The sequence below is a fragment of the Chinchilla lanigera genome, unplaced genomic scaffold, assembly GCF_000276665.1.
Source record: "Chinchilla lanigera isolate Chin_1 unplaced genomic scaffold, ChiLan1.0 scaffold00036, whole genome shotgun sequence".
In the NCBI taxonomy this organism is placed as follows: domain Eukaryota; kingdom Metazoa; phylum Chordata; class Mammalia; order Rodentia; family Chinchillidae; genus Chinchilla; species Chinchilla lanigera.
In genome coordinates, this window is record NW_004955437.1 from 22,014,885 (window position 1) to 22,040,439 (window position 25,555).

The 25,555-nt window shown below is 40.7% G+C and overlaps 1 protein-coding gene across 1 annotated transcript; it reads right to left on the reverse strand.

The window, feature by feature from the left end:
• Positions 1–227: 227 nt before the first annotated feature.
• Kif1bp (KIF1 binding protein) lies at positions 228–25,555 on the reverse strand. The gene is made up of 7 exons (XM_005390099.2): positions 25,061–25,555; positions 16,674–16,772; positions 12,399–12,478; positions 11,911–12,094; positions 7,617–7,701; positions 5,116–5,231; positions 228–1,651 (listed from the first exon to the last, which is right to left on the reverse strand). Exons 1-7 carry the CDS (start codon positions 25,484–25,486, stop codon positions 776–778), a joined length of 1,866 nt encoding a protein of 621 aa, XP_005390156.1. The 5' UTR covers positions 25,487–25,555; the 3' UTR covers positions 228–775.

The window sequence follows — 25,555 nt, forward strand, 5'->3', positions numbered from 1 at the left end:
GACATAATATCATTTTACAACTGTGCTTAAAATTTATAAATACAGCAGAAGCCTCTGATGACAAGCTGCAGCCAGTGAGATTTTCTGGCACACAGTATTAGCTGAATAAGAATTTATTCAGTGAAAGGTATTTTAATGTCTTCTAACTGCGCCATGTTACTAAAGAAATATTCTCCTTAAAAAAATAAAAATCCAGTTTTGTAACAAAATAAAAGAGAAAAATGGAATTTTTACTAGTTGAAACAACTCAATTTTATTATATTTCCAAGGATTTTTTCCCCTTATAACTGAGACAAACTATTTTATCTCACTTTACAATATAACTTAGTTTTTAGTATTTTCAAAAGGGAAATATTTCTTTGGGAATTTAGGAAAGTTAAGTATTGTAGAAAGAATAACTATAGGAAGATTTTTTCAAATGTAATGCAGTAACAAGCTGTCTACCAGGTACATTACCCAGCATTTTTCCTTGGAAGGAAATCTACCAAGTAGTAGCCAATAGACTGAGGCAGGAAATGTTTATACAGTACTTACATAGGAAACAAGCAATCTAAAATAGAGATCACATGCCACTTTAACAAGGCAGTTTACATAACTAGATGTAGATTAATGAGCTGGGCTGCATCGGGGCCCAGCAGATTCAGGTAATCTGACCAGATCTCAAGCTCAAACTGCATTCATCTGGCTCTGGATGTCAAAGTCACAGTAGAGCTAGGCGTGTTTATGGGGGAAAACTCACTCAGTATTGCACATTTACTTTCTTTAAGAACAAGGATTAAGTCTGGGCCATCTTGGTTCTGAATCTCTCCATTTTTGTTGGAAGAAGACTAACCATCTCTTTACTAAGTTCTAGCTCAACTTCTATTTCCTGGGCAGCCTCAGGGTGCTTTTCACAGTAATCAACAATAAACTTGTAATGTTCCAATGATGTTGCCAAATTTTCTAGCTCCTTCTTGGGATCTGCAGTGATGATTTTGCCATAGAGACGAGCAACTCGGAACTTAGCTAACATGGCAGGGCGAAGAACATCCTCCCCTATGTGCTCAGGAAATACTTTATTTGGGTCTCTCAGGGAGTCTAGGAAGAGCTGGTAGTACTTCAGTGCTGACTTATTAAGGTTATTAATTTTCTTTACGATGTGTGAATCAGGGTCCCTGAGCTTGTCGGCAATAGCAACCTTCAAATCCATCATGTCATAGTAAGCGTGTGCAATCTCAAACTGAATTTGTCTGTTGACCAAGAGATAATACTGTGGGTTCAGGTCCACAGTGAGGGGCTCTAGCATGGCTATTCTACGCTTATGCATCTTGCACCGTCTTTCCATATCAGTTTCAAAGAATGCGAGCACCTTGAACAGAGAGCTGTGGTCCTGGACAACTTCAATGTGGTCAGTGACATACCCATCAATCTGGAAGAACTCCTTGGCCTCAGAGACATAGTGCTGACCCAGTAGGAAAAGTTCCCTGGCTTCATCAAAATCTAAAGGCCTCAAGTATCTCACTTTCTCTTCCACTGCAGAGATGGCGTCACAGAGTTCACCCGCTCCAAACTGCACAGCCTTCTTCCTGATGCTTTCTTCCTCATCGAGTTCTTTTTTCCTTAAAGCTCTAAGTTCAGACTGTTTGTCAAGATCCAGCTCCCCTATGTTGTCCTGAAAGAAAAACATACCTTAGGGTTAAGTAGGACACTTAGCTCCTGCTGTTGAATAAAACTCTGCAGTAAGCAAAACGCTCTTACTTCCCAGCCCACCTGAGCAAAGTGTTCACTTGTATCTCCAGTGTCAAGGATCAAATCCAGGACCTGGGGCACATGAGGCAAGTGCTCTACCATTGAAGTAGATCCTCGGCCTGCTGGAGGTGTTATAATCTGAACACCTTTGAAATTTTTTTTCTTCCAAGTATATTAAAAATTCAACAAATGTGAAAAAAGAATTTGAAAAAGTAAAACACATAAAAACACTTATATATTATTTATCCTCTCTGGACTCAAGTTCATTTACAGTTACTCTTTTTTCTTTTCTTTCTTTTTTTGTTATGTATTTCAGGCTGGCCTTGAACTATGTAGCCCAGGCTGGGCTCAAAACAGCCATCTTCCTGCCTCAGCCTGCCAGAGTGCTGGATTACAGGAGTGCACTGCTGTGCCTGGTCAAGGCTACATCTGTACTTGTTCATCGTGGTAAACTTCGAACCTTGGACAATGACTAGCACAGGGTTGGCATAAGAAAATGCTTAACTGAGTGGGGTGTGGTGGCACACTGCCTGTAATCCCAGCACTTGGGAGGCTGAGGCAGGAGGATGGTTGAGAGTTTAAGACCAACCTGGGTTACAAAGTGAGCTCAAGGCCAGCCTGAACTGCATAGTAAGACCCTGTCTCAAAAAGCCAAAAAAAAAAAAAAAAAAAAAAAAAGACAGTGCTTCACTGAATAAATTGGGGTATATTTTAAAGCCTAAACTGAAGAAAGCTTTTTGATAAATACATATATAATCAAAGGGTGAAGTGAAGTTCTTTAAAAAATCAGTTTAAAGGGCTGGTGACAAAGCTCAGCGGCACAGCACCTGCCTGGCAAGTGTTAGGTCCTGAGTTCGATTTCCATTACCAAAAAACAAAAAACCATTCAGTTTAAGGAAAATCTGAGTAACTTAGTAGTTTAAACACTTTAGTATTTGAGTTTCAAATGATCAAATAAGGTTCCAGTCCCTAGGCTGGAAACAGCAACTAAGGAAGGCTAAGAGTTGCGCCCTGGTGCGGTCTGCTTGACCCCTACTCCGTGAAGCCCTGCCCTAGGGCCTTTCTCTCATGACCTAGCTCCTGTCCCACCAGTCCCTGAAGCCTCCCTTTCCATCACCGTCCTTGCCTGCCCAGAAGGATGCTGCCTGCTCTTCCTCGCTCCAGTTCTCTAGACTTAAAAGCCCCAAGCTCTCCTACTTACTTCCTCTCTTTCCCTGACACACCTCAGCCTTACTTTTTTTCTCTAAAATGATTCAGGTCCTGGATTTTAAGATCTATGCTTCTGGGACTTTAGGTTTACTTGCTTATTTACTACTCTTTTTTTAGTACCATCACAAGGATGCATAGTTTTTCTTTTATCTTTCCTCTGCTGTTGTTGTTGTTTTTGTGGTGCTGGGGATCCAGCCTGGGACCTCAGCATGTTCAGCAGAGCTCCACTACTGAGCTCCACCCCAGCGGGTTCTGTATTATTTACTATGAAGTTACTGTATTATAATGTATCCAGAAAAAACCAAACTCACACTAACTCCCCTAGTAAAGTCTCCTATATATCTTGCCTGTATTATATCCAAATAATTTATTTTCTTTTTCTCCTTAGTGGTTAAGAATGAGGCTTCAGTAAGATTAGTAATAATAATGGAGTTACAATGTGAGACTTAGTTGTATTTTTTTTTTTGAGATAGAATCTCGCTATGTGGTTCAGGCTGGCCTCAAACTCAGTGTGTAGCCCAGGCTGGTCTGGAACTCCTGGCAATCTTGCCTCAGCCTCCTGAGTGCTGGGATTATAGGTGTGCGCCACCTTGTCTCAGTTACTTCCTGAGGTCTTGACACCTACTGATGAAACTCGCAGAACAAGTGTCAAGCAGAGGCTGTATCTCCACTGTACTTGTAAGGAGAGTGAGACAGAGAGTAAGAGATCAAAACCAGCAGACAGTTATAAAGCGGCCGAGCCAGGCTCAGACCCAACTGCAGTGAAGTCTCCAGAGCCCACACTCCACTGCAAACTCCTCTGCTTCTGTACTTGAACTACTGTTTCTTCAGTTTATCCTTTTCGGTTTTATCAATGTGTAAGATAACGCTGCAAGGTATATGAAAATCCTGCCTTCAAACTGCTTAGTCTAAAAGGAGATAAAAGAATAAGAATACAAGTGGATTAATACAAAACAATTTAAGTAACTTAGGAAGAGGCAAGAAAAGTCCTCTGTAACTTAGGGAACTTATCGTCTCAGGGTGATACAGAATTACTCATTCACTCCGTGCAGTGGTGGCAGCACATGCCTGCACTGCAATTCCAACACTGAAGGAGGCCGAGGCAGGAACATCACAAGTTCAAATTCCACCTGTAGAATTTAGTGAGACCCTGTCTCAAAACAAACAAACAAATAAACAAACAAACAGGACTGGGAAAATGTCTCTCATGGGCTGAATGCCTCGGGTTCAATCCCTAGTATTGCAAAATATAAATAAATAGCAGGCATGGTGAGTTTAAGGCCAACACATAGTGAGTTCAAGGCCAGTCTGAACTACATAGTGAGACCCTGTCTCAATCAATCAATCCACTGAAGTAAATAGTAATCCCAGTATTCTGGGAGGCCGAGGCAGAAGGATCACAACTTCAAGCCCAGGCTGGGTAACTCAGTGAGGCCCTGTCTCAAAGTTCAAATGGGAAGGGAAACAAAGGGTTTTAGGGGGAAGGGAAGGAAAGAAAACAGGGGAAAAAAAAGAAAAGGGAAGGAAAAAATTGAAACAAATCTTTTGTAAATCGGGAGGGGAAGGTGGGTTGGTGGAAGAGCAGGGGAATGGGAACAAAAAGAATTCAGATACGTGCACAGGCTCCAGGTGCAACCTCAAGTACCACCACCTCCAGATATAGTCCTCAATTTCCTGAGAAACTACTGTGCCCAGAGACAATGCTGTAATATGAACTTGAGGCAGATCTACTTCTCAAGGAGCTCATATTTGAAGCTGGGAGTGGTGGTGTGCACCTGTAATCCCAGCACTTGGGAGGCTGAGACATGAAGATCACTGCAAGTTTGAGGTCAGCCTGGGCTACACAGTGAGTTCACGACCAGCCTGCACTACACAGCAAGACACTGTCTCAAAAAAAAAAAAGGAGCTCATATTCTAGCCAAAGCAAAGTCTACAAGGAAGAAATGATACTTAAGTCAGGGAACATGGGTTGATGGAAGGGCAGGGGGATGGGAACAAAAAGAATTAAGATACCTGCACAGGCTCTAGGCGCAATCTCGAAAAAGGAACATCTATGAGTGTGTTCTACATCCTCTGAAACCAACACACAGGGCGCCAGGTGAGCACAGTCCCCACCGAGAGCTTTTGCTCATGCAGTGCTCACCCAAGACAGGAAAAGGCAACGTTTGCTTTCATCACCTGCATGGACAGCTCGGCGTTCTGCATGAGCGTCAAGCAGTACTTGATCCAGCATCTTGCGATTTCCCCTTTCCGCTGATGATAAAGCTCTGGCACATCTCCTTCAGCCTCAGGAGCTAAAATCATACATATGATTTGCCCAAATTCATGGTCACAACTGTAATTCTCTCTGTATTCTATGTTCTTCTTTAATATCACTTTTTCCTGATTACAAAAGTAACTGATGTTCACTGAAGTAGGATGGGGAAACCCACCCCAACTCCTAATACTATATGCAGGTACTAGTTGCTACTGGTTTTGCAAATTTCTTTCTAGTTTTTTTTTTTAAATCTATAGGTAAAAATTAAGGTCACAATGTGTATTTGATTGTGAATATAACTTTTTCTTCATATATTTACCACTAACACTTTGTCCATATCACTATCAACACTTTAGCTTCATTTCTAAGTAAAGCATTATATACAATTAAATGGCTGTTTAATTTATCTGTTTAAGGATTCCTCTAGTATGGGAACTTACTGTTTCTCATTCTTTACTATTATAGCCAACTCTAAGCATACAGATCTCAGTACACAAATGGGCCTGGATTGTGGACTACCTCCTAAGGACAGAGTCCAGAGGTCAAAGAGTTTATACAACTTCAAGTGTTAAATTATTTTCAACAAATTTTCTAATCCACAAAATTTGAGGATGCTCACAGAAAACATTTTGAAAACAATAGGCCTTGTCATTTTCTTCAGCTCCCGCTCTCTTCCTCTCTCAGCCCTAGGGAATCTAACCCAGACCTTGTACACGCTAGGCAAATGATCTGTTGCTTAACAACAACCCCCAACCCCCAGAGCTTTCCATTTTGAAGAATAAAAACAAAATGAAGGGGCTGGGGATTTATCTCAGCGGCACAGCGCTTGCCTGGCAAGCATGAGGTCGTGAGTTCGATTCCTGGTACTGGGAAAAAAAAAAAAGATACTTTAGTGTGGTTTTTATTGATTTTTAAGACAAATGCCATTTACCTGTTTGTTTGCAATACTGGAGACTGAACACAGGGTCTCTGCACCAGCTACATTCCTAGCCCTTTTCTTTTATTTTGAGACAGGATCTCACTAAGCCACTAAATTGCCTTGGCTGGACTCAAACTTGCATCTTGACACTGGGCATGGCACTGCACACCTGTAATCCTAGCACTTGGGAAGCTCAGGCAAAAGGATCTCTATGAGTTAAAGGCCACCCTGAACTACATAGTGAGACCCTGTCCCAAAAGAAAACAAAACAAAACACAAAAAGAAAACATGATGTTTCAAAAACCTTTTAGGTTAGAGACTACTCAACAGTGAATTATAGAATTAGAAGATAAAGAAAATGGTGAATTTGATACAAAACCTGTTAAATGCCTCAAATACATGTTAACCTTGTTTTTTTTTTATTTTAAAGAGTAAAAGAAGGATAACATAATAATGGGGGGCTTACCAAATTACAAAGTGTCAGGAAATTATCAATGGTTATTGTTTTACATATTGTTATCTACAAGATAGTTTCTCAGGAAAACAAATAGACAAATAATAGTGAGTTACAGACAAAAGAGGTAGGAGATTATCAATAGTTGTTGTACTATACTTTGTTATCTTCAAAGTGGCTTCTAAAGAAAATAAATAGAGCTATACATGAGTGACCTACTGAATAATCATTAACTATTCTCAATGGTTGTTGTAGGAAACACATAATGACAGACATGCATCCATTTACTGAATATAACCTTGATTTTTTTTAAGACTAAAGAAAACACTATCATGAAGAGCGGAGGGTGTAGCTCAGTGGTACAGCAGTGGCCCAGCATGTGTGTGTTTCTGGGTTTGGTCACCAGCACTGCAAACAAACAACGAAGTCCACTGTGATGAAAAAGATCTGAGGACACACTCATGCATGTAGTATTCCAATCAAAAATATATAATCTCAATCTTGGCAAAAGGAAATATCACACAAGCCCTACTTGATAAATTCTATAAAATAACTGGCCTGTATTCTTCAAAAATATTATGTGGTGAAAGAGAAAAAAGCTGAGGAACTGTTCCAGATGACAGAAGACCAAAGAGATGTGACAAACGAATATAACAGGCAATCTTGAATTAATCCAGTACTGGAAGAAAACTGCTATAAAGAATATGGAAGAGAATTAAATTAAGCACAAAAGATAAAAGAACTGTGTCAATGTTGCATTTCCTGATTTGCTAGCTGTTCTATGATTATGCAAGGACACAGTCGTGTTCTTAGGACATGCACACTGCAGTATTATAGGAGAAAGGAGCCTACTGTATAGTCTTCTCTCAAAGGTTCAGAAAGAAAGAAAATGTGATCACAAATTAAGCAAATATGAACACTGGTGAGCGCAGGAGAAGGTATATGGTAGTTCTTTGTTTTGTTCTTGCAACTTTTTGCACATTTAAAATAATTTTGAAATTTATTTTTTAAAAAAATTTATATAATAAAATATCCACTCATAAACTTACTCTCTTCGGTGGCTGGGATCTTTCCAATTTGACCAAAAATAACATTAGCAGCTGATAAACAGTGCCTGGCTTCCATAAAGCATAGCTGTTGGGGAAATAAACAAGTGAATGTAACTATCACAAAGCCTTGTTTGCAAGTGACATTTGCATACAGTCTATTGATATAGTAAAAGATATACTACTAGGTAAAATCTACCACAGCGGAGGCCCTGTACAGTGGCTGAACATTAAGAAGTTACAGAAGAAGTATCACGGTGTCATCTGGCACAATACTATCTCAGCAATTAAAATGATAATGTTCCCAAACTCTTAATAATGATACACACTGGCTGAAAGATAACTGCACACTGAAAATTAGCTCTTCTCATGTAATTAATAGACATACAGAGGAGCTAGACTCAAACTACATCAGTGAGCCCTTTAGGTTCAGGTTAAAAAACCAAACTTCCATGCATTAATTCTCAGACCATTTACTTTCTGTCAGAGGACTAAAGTCTTATTAATATTTGTTAGGTTTATAGGTCCCTTTTCTATCATACTGTTCAAAGGCAAAAACGAGAGAATCTAATAGGAGATTTCTGTCTTTATAAATCTTTAGAATTTACAATAAAGCTTCCCACCAACTTTTAGGTGTGTGTGTGTACGTGTTGTTTTTTTTTGAGGCAGGGTCTCACGATGTATTTCAGGCTGGCCTCAAATTCATGATGATCCTCCTGTCTCAGCCTCCCAAGGCTGGGATTACAGACATGCAACACCATACCTGGCTTCCCACCAAGTTTTAAAGTCAACACATTTCTACAGATAAACTTTGTGAAACTGCTTTAGCAATACATTTTGAAGGCTTCATAATTCAAATCAGGTGAGGAAAATGATCTCCAATACTTAAAGAAGATCTTCTTGTGAGCCTAACACTTTGCATTTGTCACATACAGCACAGTACTACCCAGCAGAAGTACAAAGTTAAAGTCTAACTTTTAGTTAGAAGCCACCAACTTTTTTTTTTTTTTTTTGAGACAAGGTTTCACTATGTAGCTCAAGCTGGCCTTGAACTCATGGTGATCCTCCTGCCTCAGCCTTTTTTTTTCTTGTACTGGGAATCGAACTTGGAACCTTGCGCTTGCCAGGCAGGCACTTGTGCGGCTGTGCCTCAGCCTTCTGAGTGCTGGGATTACAGGCGTGCACCACCATGCCAGGCCACTACCATCACTGAATAGGATATCAACTTTGTATTGGTAAATATGAGACTCTGAATGGTTGGCTATGATTTTAAAACCTCAGCACCAAATGTATCTCTCCATATAGTGAGCAGCTGAGCACCATGTGAGATATTAGCCCAGCAACATCTATACATCAAAATGTTGGTGTTAAATCTTGAAAGCCAAAAGAAAGTTAAAGTTTATAAAAAGAAACTTTAATATCCCTCAACAGTCCCCTAGCCATCAATATCACTTCAGCTTTGTCCAGATTGGCTCCCTGTGAGCAGCCACTGCTAGGAGAGTGACTGTCCAGGCGGCTGGTAAATGTGGGACTTTACCACCTGCCAGGTAGGGACTCACTGAACAGCAAAACCTCGTCGCTAGAACCGGATGAGGATGATAATAATACAAACGACAACTGCATTTTCAAATATGGTTCAAATAACTTTTTGCAGTACAACTTAGCTGCTTAGAACAAAAACTGAGAAGACATTTGGTAAAGGCAAAAATGTGGGGTGGAGATGCTCACAAAAATTATCACATGCTAAACATAAGTAATGCTTAACAACTTCAAATTCTTAATCACACTTTAAATTAGCATCTAGATATCTTAGAACTATCAATGTCCATGGAGTCTTACGAAAGCTATAGTGAATATGCAATTTTAAAGTTGCTAAACAAAACAAACAAGGGGCCTCCAACAGCTATAAAAAGAAGCCACAGCAGAGGTACTTTCTGATGATGACCACAATGAAATGGATTCATGGGAATTAGGTTTAATTGAATGCTCTGATACACGCAGGAGCGCTAGATACACGCAGGAGCGCTACTTACACGCCTGATCTTAGACCAAAGTCCTAGAAGCGCTGCAGCCACCACAGCCCTTTCTCTCCTGCTAACAGTTTTTCGGAATGAAAGTCTGTGGGACACTACTTTAAACAAGGCACATTTACAGAACCAATACTAACAAAAAAGTTAGAAAAGATAAAGGCTGAGGGGGAACGCAGCAGGTAACCACAGTGATGATAGAAGGAATTCTGATAATTAGAAAATTACCAAAATTTCAGAGAGGCTTGTGAATTAGAAATAAAAATACTTTCTATTGCTAAGATATTGTAGGGACTAATAAGAAATCTGGTTGGAAAGGGGGCTTAAAAGTGTTTCTGCATTTGAGACTCAAGGACTAAAAAAGAAATGTGTCTCTTAAGAGCCCACCAACATTACTGTAAGCAATTCTGGTACACAATTAAGAAGCTCAAGTCTGTCCCTGTGTAGCAGTTAGAAATGTATCACAGAGGGGCTGGGGATTTAGCTCAGCGGCAAAAGCGCCTGCCTGGCAAGTACAAGGTTGTGAGTTCGGTTCCTGGTACCGGAGAAAAACCAAAAAACCAAAAAAAAAAAAAAAAAAAAGAAATGTATCACAGAAACCTGGAACTCTGGAATTCAGCAAGATATTTTAACAGAAAATATTACTACAGAGGGGTTTATTTTGAAAAGTAACTGAAATGTATCACATGCTTTTATCAAAGCCCACATTTAACAGTCAACTTCCTCAGACAAATTCTCATAGTTCCAAGATTACCATTACATGAAGATAAAGTTATATCTACAACTAGATAAAATCTACAATTTAAGGTAATTTACGACCAAAGTGAACTGAAATAGTGTGCCTATATCAACAAAGAACTGGGCTTCGGTAATTCATAATTTTAGCAGCTAGCAACATGCAAGATAATGATCAAGCTTAGTGTTTTAACACCCAGAAGAGTCATGTAATAAAAAGCTACAAAATTTTAATAGAATAACAAGTAGGGCTGCATTTTTTTGTCCAGTTTTACATCATTAACATATAAGCCACGTGCTTTGGGTTTTTCTTGAGACAGGTTTTCACTATGTAGTTCAGGCTGGCCTTGAACTCACTTTGTAGCCCAGTCTGGTCTCGAACTTGCAGCAATCCTCCTGCCTCAGCTCCCAAGTGCTGGGATTACAGGCATGTACCACCTCGCCTGGCAAGCCACCTATTTGTTTTTTTTTTTATTTATTTATTTTTTTAAAGAATAAAAGAAGGATAACATAATAATAGGGGCGACTTAGCAAATTACACACAAAATGGTAGGAAATTATCAATGGTTATCGTTTTACATATTATTATCTACAAAATAGTTTCTCAGGAAAACAAATAGACAAATAATAGTGAGTTAGAGACAAAAGAGGCAGGAGATTATCAAGAGTTGTTGTGCTATACTTTGGTATCTTCAAAGTGGCTTCTAAAGAAAATAAATAGAGGGGCTGGGGATTTAGCTCAGAGGCAAAAAGCGCCTGCCTGGCAAGCGCAAGGTTGTGAGTTCGGTTCCCGGTACCAGAGAAAAACCAAAAAAAAAAAAAAAAAGAAAATAAATAGAGCTATACATGAGTGACCTATTGAAAAATTATTAACTATTCTCAATGGTTGTTGTAGGAAACACATAATAATAAACATACATCCATTTATGAAATAGGATAGGAACATTACAAACTTTACACAGTTATGAATAGATTAGTAGGAAAATATCAATGGCTGCTGTAATACATGGTGGTATCTTCAAAGTGGTTTCTCAGGAAGACAGAGATACGCAAGAAGGATCTAATAAGTAGTTACAGCCTAAGGGTTGTCAAAAAATAGCATATTACCTCCTCACCAGTGACTCCTTTCACTGAGGTATGATGTCTGGAAGAAGGCCAGGATTGAAAAGAAGGACCGAGAGACTTGCACCTGTGTCTAGCAACAGGCTGTTTTCTTGTTCCTCCATAGTCATGATTACCCAGGACTCCTCGATGGAGATGACGGTCTGGCCAGAGGGAGAAGGCAGACCATGCCCCAAGCCCTCTCATTCCTGTTGGAGTAACTGGTAGCATGGGTCTGAGCTCTGGGGCCTCCACCTCAGAGGGCAGACCCATCTCCAGTGGTCTCCTTTGCATCCAGCACATGGCCCATGGGGCCTCTTAGGGCAGTTCCTCTTGAGGAAGCCACCTGTTTTTAAGAGATCTTCAAGATACTATTGGTTCCATCTTTATATTCACTTTGGAGCTCTGTTAGGTAACTACTTTGAGAAGTTTACCTTATTGATATAAAACTGCGACAAGGTAGCAGCATTAATAGCCCACTCCATAGGATGGTAGGCATTGTGCTCCAGCTGGCGTTTCAGTGTGCTGTGGCAATAATGAGCAGCTTTCTCAAACATTTCCATATGCTGGTAGACCTGGGCCAGGTAGTACAGGGTATGAGTATAAACCTTCTCAAATCTGCAAAGAAGAAAAATCAGTATCTGGATGATGGTTTACAATTTCTAAGTAAATTCCACATATATTTATCTTGAGTCTCCCACCAACACTTTGAGTTGTTTTTGGTTCTTGTATCTGTTTGATAGATGAAGAAACTCAAGTATGAACGAGGCCACATAACTCATCAGGTGGCAAACGGAGGTTTTACTCACATCGGAATCCGTGCTCTGTAACCTTAGGTGCCTCAAACAGCAAACACAAAGCTTTTCAGACAATCACCTTGTCTATGTTCTGTGGAAATACCTGTGAATCTATCCTTACTAACCTTTTTGATCTCTCTTGCTCAGTAATTTTCTCTTCTTCAGGAAGAAAATGCTCAGTAGGATCAAGAGGAGGACTCCCAATCTGTGATTAAACAAAAACATTTAAAATGTTAAACTCTGAACACCAGGTGCCCTCTTCTGGAGGAACCGACAAGTCAACTTTTCTTTTTCTTTATTTTTGTTGTATTTTGAGTATGAAGAACAGGCTGGCCTCAAACTCGAGATCCTCCTGCCTCAGCTTCTGAGTGCTGGGATTACAGGTGTGCGTCACCTCATCTGGGAGAAGTCAACTTTTAAAAGCACAATACATTCCATTTTTTCCAAGTTCACTTTCATGTCACCCAAGAAGTAATTTTCTTAAACATAAAATACAAGAGTCAAACAAATAGAAGTTACCTAAAAGTTCACATTTTACAAAAATTCAATTGCTGTTTCAGTTAAGCCTGAAATAGGAAAACAATCCAATTTGCTTTTAGAGCCATGAATGAAAAAATTCTCTAACTTGGGGATATTCCCAAGGGGGTGGGGGTGGGGGGGTGTTAAGGCCCTATAAAACACACACTCTGAACATACATTCGAAAACTCCATGTGGGCACAATTAACACTTCTTATCCCCGGGGGAAAGAGCTTGTTATGGATAGAAAGCAGATTTTATCCTCAACAGACTCCTTTGCATTTTGCACAATGCCTGGTACACAGTAAAAACACTAATTTCTAGTGAATTAAACCGGCAGAGCAAATAGGAATGCTCTGTTAACTGCTCTGCTTATAGCTGCTGCTTTTCTCTGCCATCACAGTTTTGGTGTAGCTCCAAGGCTCCACTAATTACACATGCCTTGAGGAATGCCTCATGCTTGTATTTTAGACCAAGTTCACCCATTAGGTAAAAGAGGAAAAAACAGTAATTAAAAGTATGGGTTGACCTGGGCATCATGGTGGCACACCCCTGTAATTCCAACACTCTCACAGGCTGAGGCAGGAGGATTACAAGTTTGAGCCCAGCCTGCGCCACTTAGTAAGACCCTGTTTCAAAATACAAAGTAAAAATTTAAAAAAAAAAAAAAAAAAAAAAAGACTGGGATATAGCTCAGGGTAAAGGCCCTGGGTTCAGTCCTCAATCATACACACACACACACACACACACACACACAGTCACACACAGTCACACAAAACCTATGGGTCCTGAAGCCAAATCATGCAGACTGAAATCCCAGATTTACTCCTATGGTGGGTTCTCGATAAGGCCCTTACCTTTGGTATCTCTATTTTCTCATCTATAAAATACATAGTACCCATTTAACAAAGTTGTTATGAGGGCTAAATGAGTTAATACTTATAATTCATATATAACAGTGCCTGTAAGTATTCTAAGTACTGTGTTTATGAAATAAAGTATTGCTCTGACACAAAATTTTGTCTCTTAAGCACACCCTGGACTAGCAACTACTACAGAGTAATTTTTTTCTTTCTTCTTCTGTTTGAGCAATTAAAAAAAAAAATCTCTTTACCTTAATGCCATAACTAACTATACTACTTAAGACAGCACTGTAGAATAGAAAGAACACGAGTCTGGGGTTAAACAAACCAGATTTAAACCCATATATCATATGCTAATGCTCCTGAATCACCAAATCCATAACCATAACTGAGAATAGCTACTTCACAGTACTGTACAAATAAAATGTGATCTGTTTAAGCACATACTGAATGTTAGTTTTTATTAGTTATATCTTATTGGGGGGGATGTTTTAACACTAGGGATTGAACCCATGGGGGACTCTACCACTGAGCCATATCCCCAGCCCTTTTTAAGACAGGATTTCACTAAATTGCCCACACTGGCCTTAAACTTAGGACCCTCCTGCCTCAGCCTCCTGAATAACTGAGATTACAGGCGTGTGCCACCATACCAAGCTATTAGCTACATCTTTTAAAACTAACATGTTAGTTTTCATTAGCTCACCTAATCATCTAGTTCACATTTGCTTTGCCTTATCATGGAAAAATGTTTACGGTTATAATCAGTATGTATAGAGGTACCGTGTATATATTTCCCCTGTACGGATGATCCAAGTATTTACAATTTCAATGATTATAGCCTATTCCCTTTTGTTAGTATATCACAGTTGACTTAGCCGGGTTATTTTGGTACCAGGAATTGAACTTATGACCTTGCGTTTGCCAGGCAGGCACTGTGCCACTGAGCTATATCCCCGGCCCCAACTTAGACGTCTATTTTACGATTACAAGACATGTGCATTTTCTATGACTTTTCCTTACCTATTTTATTATTGGATTCTCACAATATTTCTCTATTATTTCTGTGTTGTGGTGATAAGTGAGTCATTTCCATCTCACAGATAACTAGCTGGCATAGAAAGTTTGAGTTTCTGCTAGTAAAGCAGCTAGTTATGATCACAAGTGAAACTAGAATACACATATCCTCTCTTCAAGTTTGCCTATATCCCCCCACCTTAAATGTAGCAATAGATTTTTAAAACAATATTCTAAGAAAAGGTTAATTTCTTCTTTTTCTTTTGTCTTTTTTGAGACAGGGTCTCACTATGCAGTTCAGGCTGGCCTCGAACTCACAGAAATCATCCTGCCTCTGCCACCTGAGTGCTGGGATTACAGGCACGTGCCACCACACCCAGTTTAACAATATTCTAATTTCTGCCACTAAGTAAGCTTTATGAAATATTAAAAATATTTTTATTCCACATTATTGATTAGTAACAACCAAGTATGAAACCAAACAAAAATTATACGTTTCCAACTAAACTTGATTTACATTTTTAAGCTGCAATTCTACATTTGATTTACTAATACATTCACATCTAGTAATACTGTTATGCTTTGTGCGTATCTGGATGGACCAAGTGTGACATCATTAGTTACCTCAGGCAGAGGCACTGCTCTAGCTGCAGAAAGCAGTGACTACCACCATGGGAACATCCTTGCTGCCCTAAAGCTTACACTCCAGTAACCAAGACGGTGACAGACAAATCACTAAAATGCACATTAGTGTTCCGTGTTGTTATGGTTTATGTCTGTGTGTCCCCTCCAAAGCCTCATGAGACCATGGGCAGGCTATTAGAGTTGAATGATTGTGGGTGTGAGAGCTACACCCACCCTGGGGTGGATAGTTTACATATGTAAGGGAGAGGAAGAGAGTGCTTGAGGACATTCCTCCCCCATTCTGCCCTGGTGTGTGCTTGCAGCTTAGCTGTATTCTGCCGTCCTGAGCTGCAGCTCTTTGCCATGTGCCACTGTGCCTTATAATCTGCCAAGTACGGATTAAAACTTCCACAAACTGTAAGCGAAATAAACCTTTCCTTCCTTAATTTTGGGCGTCAGGTATTTTGTCCCAGCAGCGAGAAAAAAGTAACCAAGACAAGTGTGAATGAGAACCATCAGAACAAGGGCATCAGAGGTGTTGGGAAGGGTGGTTTGCGTGTTGCGGGGGTGACCTCGAGGCCCCATCTGAAAGGAGACACTGGAGTGGAGACCTGCAGGGCTGAGGGAGAGAGCTACACAGATGTTTGAGGACAGCATCCCAGGCAGAGCCCAGGCTGGGGCTCGCAGGGTGTTTTAGGATTAGCCAGGAGCCCAGTGCAGCCAAAACAGAGTAAGCGGGGAGAACAGAGGGTGAAATTACCGGTCTGTGCCACCATGCCAGACCCAAAATTATCTATATACATAATTCAGCTATTAGGTATCTTCTAGACAGCTATATAGAGAAATTGCTAGTTACACTGACGAGTCACAGCAATATTTTGAACAAGGAATCTTTTTCTGTTTGGTCTTTTTGAGACAGGGTTCCACTATGCAGTTCAGGCTGGCTCTGAACTCACTCTGTAGCCCAGCCTGGCCTTGAACTCACAGTAATCACCCTGCCTCAGCCACCTGGTATGAATGGGGAATCTTATATCTGTTCTTGGTTTTTTTTTTGGTTGTTTTTTTTTTTGTGGCATTGGGGATTGAACCCAGGGCCTTTGCCCTTGCTTACATCCTCAGTCCATTTTTATTTTGAGACACAGTCTTGCTAAATTGCCCAGGCTGGGCTCTAAGTTCTGCCTTAGCCACCCAGAGTGCTACGGTTGCAGGCCTGCATCAATACGCCCCACTTATACTGATTTTCTTTTCCTGTCAGTGCAGTCTGGTCTCACAAGAAAGCAGTCTTCCTGGAGAGCGCTATGCTTTCTCTTCTATCCTCAGGGTATACTGATTCTTGACTAATTGCAATCAAAGTTATAATTTTACAACATGTACCATACCTCTTTCATGTACTGATTATATAGTGCTTCTGATGACTCTAGGTAAGCCTGAGCAGTTTCAATTTCTTCTCTTTCAGACCATAAAATACCCAAGTTATTCTGGAAAATAAAAAAATAAAAAAACACATGATGATACAAGATGAATTAAAGTAACTTTCATAGTTTCAAAGTCAGTATTTACCAAACAATGTTCGGGTCTGATTAACGATGAACTACTCATAATAATCTTAACCATATACAGTATGGTAGCCACTAAGATGGACCCCAACAATCCCAGCCTCTGGTATCTATGCCCTTGGTAACCCTCCCCCTGGCGTATGGACTGGATATGGTGAGTCGGATTTAAGGAACACCGTTAGGAGAAGTGAAGGAAGGTCAACTTCTACAACTAGGGTACGAAACCCTGCAGCAACCATCGCACATTCCCTCTTCCTCCCCCTGCAGGAAGCCAGCCACCATGCTGTGAGCCAACCTGTGCAGAGACCCAGGCGGAAAGGAACCGAGGAGGTCAACAGTCTAAGATCCCTGGACAAAAGTCTGTGAGGAACTAAATCTTGGCAACGAAGATGTGGGTCAGCTGGAGGTGGGGAACCCCCAGTCTGGTCTTCAAGTGAGCCATGGCAGGTGAACAACTAAGAAAGAACTCTGAGCCAGAGACAGCAGGAGCTGGCGTGGCACAAGTGACTTACAACAGACAAGGCTTTGAGCCAAACTGACATCCCAGAGGTAGCAGAGACAAAGATGAACCAGAAACATGTTTTCAAAATCCTATAATCTCCTGCAGAAACCTTTTATTTATTTTTAATTAAGTTTACTGGTATAGTTGAGGTATACATAATGATCACATTCATCATAGGGAATTTGTACCTATATGTAACTTAATTTCCCCCATTCCCCTACCCTTCCTTCAACCTCTCTTCCCTGCCTTATTTACAAAAGCTTTAAAAAACCTCTCTTAAAAAAGAAACATTCTCTACAGTTACAATTCAAGTCATGGTGTTAAATTTCTGAAGCTGTATGTCTTTTCTTGTCAGTTAAGTCAGATTCCTAACGTTTATCATTTCAAACAATAACATAAAGCCAGGTGTGGTGGTAATGTAATCTCAGCACCGGGAAGCTCAGGGAGGAAGACTGCCGCAAGTATGAGGCCAGACTGCGCTAAGGCCAGTCGGGACTACATAGCGAGACCCTTCTCAAAAATTAAAAACAAAACATAATAAAAGAAACAATAAAACATGTATTTTCAGAGAGTTCTTAAAATGTAGTTTTATTATCATATCCTGACAAGTCATTGATTCTTCTTTCTTCTGTGTCTTTTCTTGTGCTGATCTCTTCATTTCCACTGTACCAACTTTCTTCTGCTACCACGAAGGCTGAAGTGAAGCTGAGTGGATGTGGGATTCTATCCTGATAACAGGTTTAAACCGTGACAGTTTGTCCCCTGCTGCGTGAGTCTCTGATCAGGCTCTGCAGCACAAACCAGGCCTGTTGTGAGGGTCAGAACTCAGTACTGGAGGCCTAGCTCCCCATTAGACAACGGGGTTACACTGCCTCACACCCTAGGGATGGTCCTCCACACAGGATGCCTCTGAGCTTTGCTTCCACCATCCTCTCTCACTTCCCTGGGAAAGTGAATGGGATCAAGAATTAGTTGTTAATGGTGAGATGTTTAACCTCGGGGCTATGGACCTCCAAGGAATCCACAGAGAATTCAGAACCTATGAATTTGGATAGAGAAAAAAAAAAATCACAAATTTATTTCCACTGATCTAAAATTCAGCATTTCTTCTGATTAGCAATATGGGAAACAAACTGCAGCCATACTACAGTACTTGGGACTTGAGAACAATAGAAATGAAAAGACTATCTTCATCTTATGCTAGTTGGCAGATTTCTCAAAATACTATTTATGCTCACCATTAGAATTATCAAGTACATGGATATTGTTGTTCAACATCAACAAAGAACCATATAAACTAGGTGGGGTGGTACAGGCCTATAATCCCACTACTCTGGGAGGCTGAGGTAAGAGGACACCAAGTTCAAACCCAACCTGGGCAACTTAGTGACTTAGTAAGACCCTTGCCTCAAAAAATAAAAATGGCTGGAGATACAGCTTAGTGAAAAGGCCCTGTGTTGACACCCCAGTAATATATATATGTATGCTTTTTTTTTGAGACAAGCTCTTACTTTGTCCCCCAGATTAGTCTGGAACTCCTGAGCTTCTACCTCAGCCACCTAGGTAGCTGGGACCATAGCATGTGCCACCAATCTGAGCCACACATTAGTTTTTCAAATATTCTGGCCAACCAAGGTGGTGCACACACCTATAATCCCACCACTTAGGAGGCTGAGGCAGGAGAACCACAAGTTTAAGGCCAGCTTGGACTACATGTGAGTTCAAGGCCAACCCTGTCTCAAAAAAAAAAAAAAAAAAAAACCCAAATAAATAAATAATAAAAAATAAAAGCCGGGCATGGTGGCTCATACCTGTAATACCAGCACTCAGGAGGCTGAGGCAGGAAGATCTCTCTGAGTTTGAGGCTACAAAGTGAGCTCAAGGCCAGACTGAAGTGCACAGTGAAACCCTGCCTCAAAAAGACAAACAACAACAACAACAACAGCAACAACAAAAAAAGCAAGCTGGGGATTTAGCTCAGCGGCACAGTGCCTGCCTGGCAAATGCAAGGCCGTGAGTTCAATTCCTGGTACCAGAAGAAAAACAAAACAAAACCAAAAAACCAAAACCAAAAAAAAAAAAAAAAAAAAAAAACTTTGGTAGCTATACTTCTATATTATTGATTTCTTTTTGTAACCATATATATTTCATTTGATGCACTTACCATCTTTACTATTTTATGAAATATCGCCTTCATCAGACTGCCGAAGGGGCATGTAGTGCAATGAAGGTTTAGAAACTCTATAGTTTAAAAGCGACTCGATCATTCCACTGGAACAAGCTGCTTGATCATCCGGCTTCACATTATATATATATTTGATCCACATAATATATTCATGCCATATATTTATTTTTCACTCCAACTTTTTAAGTAGCCCTGGGTATCTTGGATTGCAAGTCACACTGAAATCGTAGTGACACTGGGCAGCTCTCCAGTCTGTGTTATTCCTGAAGCCCTTTCCAGGACCTTCAGAAGTAATGAAAGTTTGACAGGCTCTGCGTCCCTCCTAAGTTAATGACTGTCTTTCTCAGAGATAGATCGACAAGTCACCTTCTCCTCCATCCCTACTTCAATTTATTTTTCATTTGATGATGTAAGTCCTTGAGAAACTCCACTTAGGCATGACAGGAGTGAGTCCATCACTCCCAACACACTGTCACAGCTACTCCAGATAGTCTACCAGTGGTGGCAAACCAATGGCAGTGTGCTATTTGTTTTTAAGACAAAAGATGCTAATGTAGAGTTGTTTTTTCTAAGCCAGACCTCAGCATTCCAGTTTAACTGCAGTGCTGGCACTTTGCCATAAACAAGTGGGTTATGGGTTGCAGTCTGGGCACTCATCTGTAAAGGGTTTGCCTGCCATCACTGCTCTAGAGACTCACCTAGTGGCCAAGAGGAGTTAGTCACACTCTATTTTGGAATAGGGATATATTTGACCGCTAGATCCAGGGTAGGCTATGCCATAAAAAGCAACTACTCCAGTGTGTGATAAATCTTAAACCAAATAGAGACCTACAGCATGGTCAGAAATTACTAAGATTCTTCTTTTGGACGATTAAGGTCTTGAGGTAAAGACAAGTAGAGGCGCTGGGGATTTAGCTCAGCGGCACAGCGCCTGCCTGGCAAGCACAAGGTCATGAGTACATTCCTGGTACCGGAAAAAAACTAAACTAAAAAAAAAACAAACAAAGACAAGTAGAGAGCTAGGACAGTTTTGACTGTTTTTAAAATTAAATTACCTTTAGCTTTGGGTTGCAATGTTGACTCCACAGAAACAACCACTGCTGCCATTTTATGTCAGTGGCAAAGAGGGGGTTGCAGATGAAATCCAGGGCCTGGTATGTGTGAAGCACATATTCCAACACCGAGCTACACTCCCAACCAGTGTGAGCCAGTGTGGGTTATTTTAACAATATGAATTCTAAAGGTAGAGAAACAATACCAAAAAAGAAAAGAAAGGAAAAGCAATACCACCAGAAAGTGCTGCATCTTTCACATATTGTGTTCTTGGCCTCACACCAAACTAGATGGGAAAAAGTAAAAAAAAAAAAAAAAAGCTTAAAAAGTATTGGGATGGCCGGGTGTGGTGGTGCACACCTGTAATCCCAGCACTTGTGAGACTGAGGCAGGAGGACTGCTGTGAGTTTGAGGCCAGCATGGACTACAAAGTGAGTTGAAGGCCCACCTGAACTGCATAGCAAGACGCTGTCTCAAAACGACCAAAAAAAAAAAAAGAAGAAAAAAAGTATCGGGGGTGAACTCTACCTAACATGTAAGAAGAAATAAAATCAGCTCTACACAAACTCTTTCAGAAAAGACTAAACACTTTCCTATCTCATATTAAACCAAAAATATAACAAACACAACCTTTTAAATATAGATGCAAAAATTTTAAACCAAAGTTTAGCAAAGAGAGTTCAACAATGTATAAAAAGGATATTCTCACCAAATATCCCAGGAATACAGGGTGAGTTCTGCATTGAAAACTTAATATACTTTACCAAGTTAACAGACTAAACAGGAAAAAATATGATCATCTCATCTCAGTAAGGTTAAAGATGAAGTAATGGTGGGTGTGCTGGCACATACCTGTAAGTCCAGCTATTCAAAAGGCTGAGGCAAGAGGATCTCAAGTTCAAGGCCAACCTGGGCAATTTAACAAGACTCTGTCTGCAATGAAAAGGGCTGGGGATGTAACACAGTGGGAGAGCAAACCTGAGTGTGAGCCTCAGATCTCTAGTATCACAAAAACCAAAAAACAAACCAAACCAGAAACAATGCAGAATGAAAGAAAACCACAACAATGTATATGGTATGGTTCCATTCACATGAAACTCTACAAAATTTGGGCTGAGGGGAAGAGAGGAAAAAAGAGGATTACAGAGGGGAAGAGAGAAGAAAAGGAGGGATTACAGAGGGGCACAAGGAAACTTACAGCAACTGTTTCACAGACATACATATTACCAAGACTCATCAAACTGTACACTTCAAATTATATGCAGTTTATTGTATGTCAACTGCACCTCAATCAACTGTAAACAATGACAGCAATGAAATGAAAAGTATTCATATAGTTCATATATAAGGAGGTGGATGAGTAATCTAATTTTTAGGAAATTTTACTAAAGCAAAGTAATCAAGATGGTAATGCTGACAAGATGGTATATTACCACAGCAAGGATCAGAAGAAATATAAAAGAAAAATACTCCTAAGGTTCCCAGAAAACAGTGAAGTTAATATAAAGGAAGTCTCTTTTAATAATCTAATGTATGTCCAGGTTCTATAGCTTCCCAAGAGGACAGATTGAGACAAATTAGAATATATCATAACTTCACCAGGTATGGTGGTACATACCTGTAATCCTGGCATTATGGGAGGCTGACGCAAGAGGATTGTCAATTGGAGCCCAATCTGGCCAACCTGGCAATTTAGTGAGACTCTGTCTCAAAACTTAATTTTAAAAAGGGTATGGAGGGGCTGGGGATTTAGCTCAGCGGCAAAGCGCCTGCCTGGCAAGCGCAAGGTCATGAGTTCGGTTCCCGCTACCGGAGAAAAACCAAAAAAAAAAAAAAAAAAAAAGGGTATGGAAAAAAAAAAGGGTATGGTGTGTTAGAATGTAGCTCAGTGCAAAAGGCTCTGAGTTCAATCCCTAGTACCGTAAAATAAACAAAAAAGACTCAAATTCCCATGAAGTGATGCTTTCAAGCTTTTTCATATATGTGTATAAATATATACACGCATGTATATTTATATACATGTTATACATATATAAACTTCTTAGATATGTATATATGTGTGTGTATATATATAATCTTATACAAAAATAGAATCTTTCAGGGCCAGGGATATAGCTCAGCAGCACAAGCACCTACCTGGCAAGGGTAAGATCCTGAATTCAATTCCCGGTATCAAAAAAAATTAAAAATAAATAGAATCTTTCTACATAATTCTAAAAAATGCCTAATAGTCTTCTCTTTCCCTCTTAATGCTGACTTTCTTTTGAGACACAATCTCATTACCTTACTCAGGCTGGCCTTAAAATGGACTCAAGCAATCCTCTTGCCTCAGCCTCCCATAGCAGGGACTATAGAGACACACTGTGCACCTGGCTGATAATTTTTGTTAACACATATAAATCATTATTTTTTATAACTGCATGCAGTTTTGTATAGATGCAGCAGAAATTAGTTAAGCATAACCTTACTGATATTTATTTATATTACTTTCCTTTTTTAATGATCAGCAATGGAGTACCCATCTGTCCCAAGTTAACTTCTAAACACTGACGTGGAATTTTTAAGTCAAGGTCTTGATACATACTGAGCTCCAAAAAGGTTCTATGAATTTACATTTCCGCCAGCAGTAAGTGATAGCACCCATTTTGTCAGACTCTGCAACACTGAGTGTAGTATCTTTAATCATCTCTATCCTCATACAGTTTTTATGTTTACTCTTTCAGTTTTTCTTTTATTAAGGAGGTTAAATCTCTTATCTGTAGTAAACATGTAATTAAGTACTATGTAGTGTGGAGCTGCCAGTGGAATAGCACTAGCAGAAGAGAACTGTCAGAAGCAAACTAGGACAAATACCATCTGATTAAATTGTCATAATGCTACTGTTTTAGCACTTGGTAGGCTAGTAATGATGATTACATTTCTTTTCATTCATTTCTATTTATTTTTCTTTATTATTTCAGACAAACACATTCATTTTGTCAATTTCTAAGGAACAAAAGCCTGTATTTCAGCAGGAATGACACAAATGAAGCAGGAAAATGATATTTTCATGTTTAATCTTACTATTCAGAATGTTTTTAAAATTAGTAATAAATTCTATTAACCTTAGTTAATAGAACCCTTATTATCAATACCCTTATTATGAATGTAAAATTCCTATAAAATTTTTATCAGTAATGGCTTATATACAGGAACGTTTTGTTTTGTTTTTTTTTTGAGACAGGGTCTTGCTATGTAATTCAGACTGGTCTTGAACTATGCAGCCCAGGCTGGCCTCGAACTCACACCAATCTTCTATACAGGAATACTACTGATATTATACATTTTTCTTTGAACTCAATTCTCATCGTTTTTTGGCCAATAACTTTAGGTTTATAGGTATATAACGATCACACATACAAATGGTGATTTATATTTTTATCTGTTTTAATTTTTTTTTTCTTTTTGAGACAAGGTCTTGCTAGGCAGTTCAGGCTGGCCTTCAGCTCACTTTGTAGCCCAGGCTGGTCTCGAACTCGCAACCATCCTCCTGCCTCAGCCTCCTGAGTGCTGGGATTACAGATGTAGGCCCCCATGCCCAGCTTATCTATTTTAATTTTGTTTCTGTTGTTTTGTTTTTGCCTTTCTTTCTGCCACTGGAGCTCAACTCAGAGCCTTCATTCTGAGCTACCTCCGCAGGCCCTTTTATTATTTTTATTTATTTATTTTTAGTTTTTTGAGACAAAGTCTCTGTAGTTCAGGCTGGCCTTTAACTCACTATGTAACCCAAGCTGGCCTCAAACTGGCCGAGATCCTCCTTCTTCAGCCTCCCAAGTACTGGAATTACGGGCATGCACCACCGCGACCAGCTGGCCCTTTTATTTTTTTGAGAGTAGGTCTTGCTAAATCGCCAAATGCCCAGGTTAGGTTCGAATATGCGATCCTCCTGCCTCAGCCTCCCAAATACTAGGATTACACCTGTGCACCATCATGCCCGGCTCTATTTTAAGTTTTCTAAAATTTATAACTTCTTTACTGTATATTTTGCAATGTATAGAACTAGGACTTCCCCCAGTACTTGGCGGAGAGCCTGGACTTTTGTTTTGTTTTTTGTTTGTCTTTTTGAGGCAGGGTCTCGTTATGCAGTTCAGGCTGGCCATGAGCTCACTTGGTAGCCCAGGCTGGTCTCGAACTCGCAATGATCCTCCGGCTTCAGCCTCCCGAGTGCTGGGATTACAGGCGCGCGACACCACGACCGGCTGGACTTTTTGTTAATAAGCTCAACACGATTTGGGCCTGTGGGAAGGCGTTGGAAAGCGCATTACAAAGCAGGAATCGGGGAAACCAGCGTGTCGCCCCTCGGGTAAGGGAGTGGGCGCTGGGGGCGGAGAGTCTGGAAGCCGAGGTGCGAGATCCAGTTTCAAGGCAATCAGTCAGTCCTTCTCACAGGCTCTCCGCGCCGCCCCGCTGCCAGCCCGCCCGCGCTCTCACCTGCGCCTGGATGCTCAGCGACACGCAGCTGGGCGACAGCCGGTACCCGCGCAGCAGCCGCAGGCACTTGGCCAGGTGCTCCTCCCCCGCCGACAGCTCCTCAGTGTCGATGTGGTTCACTCCGAGGTGGAACTCGATGACCGCCAGCCTCACCGCGCTCTGCGCGCCCGGGCCCTCGGCCTCCACCGCGTCGGCCCGCGGCCCCAGGGCGTGGTCCTCGGCGCCCGAGCCGTCGTCGGCCTGCGGCCGCTCATCCTCGTCCTCGGACGCGGGGCCGAGCAGCGCCTTGACCTCTTCCAGCAGCGCCCGGGCGCTGTATTTCGACTTGTACGGCTCCTTCTCCGGGTTTTTATGCAGTTCCACCCGCGACAAAGCCAGCGCCGCCTGGAATTTCTCACGTACCTCGGCGCTCGGAGCACTCGCCATAACGGCCTCCACCACTTGGGCTGCCTCACTCCTCGCAGTCCAGACTCCCGCCTTCCTTCCCCTTTGCGA

Bases quoted from the DNA above. Each gene is read 5' to 3' on its own strand.
- Kif1bp (XM_005390099.2), bottom strand. From the start codon at position 25,486: ATGGCGAGTGCTCCGAGCGCCGAGGTACGTGAGAAATTCCAGGCGGCG. The intron at 7,702-11,910 runs GTAAACTTCTCA...TTTCCCCAACAG, and splicing joins CGCAGTTTTATATCAATAAG to CTATGCTTTATGGAAGCCAG. The intron at 1,652-5,115 runs GTGATGAAAGCA...TTTTTCTTTCAG, and splicing joins ACGCCGAGCTGTCCATGCAG to GACAACATAGGGGAGCTGGA.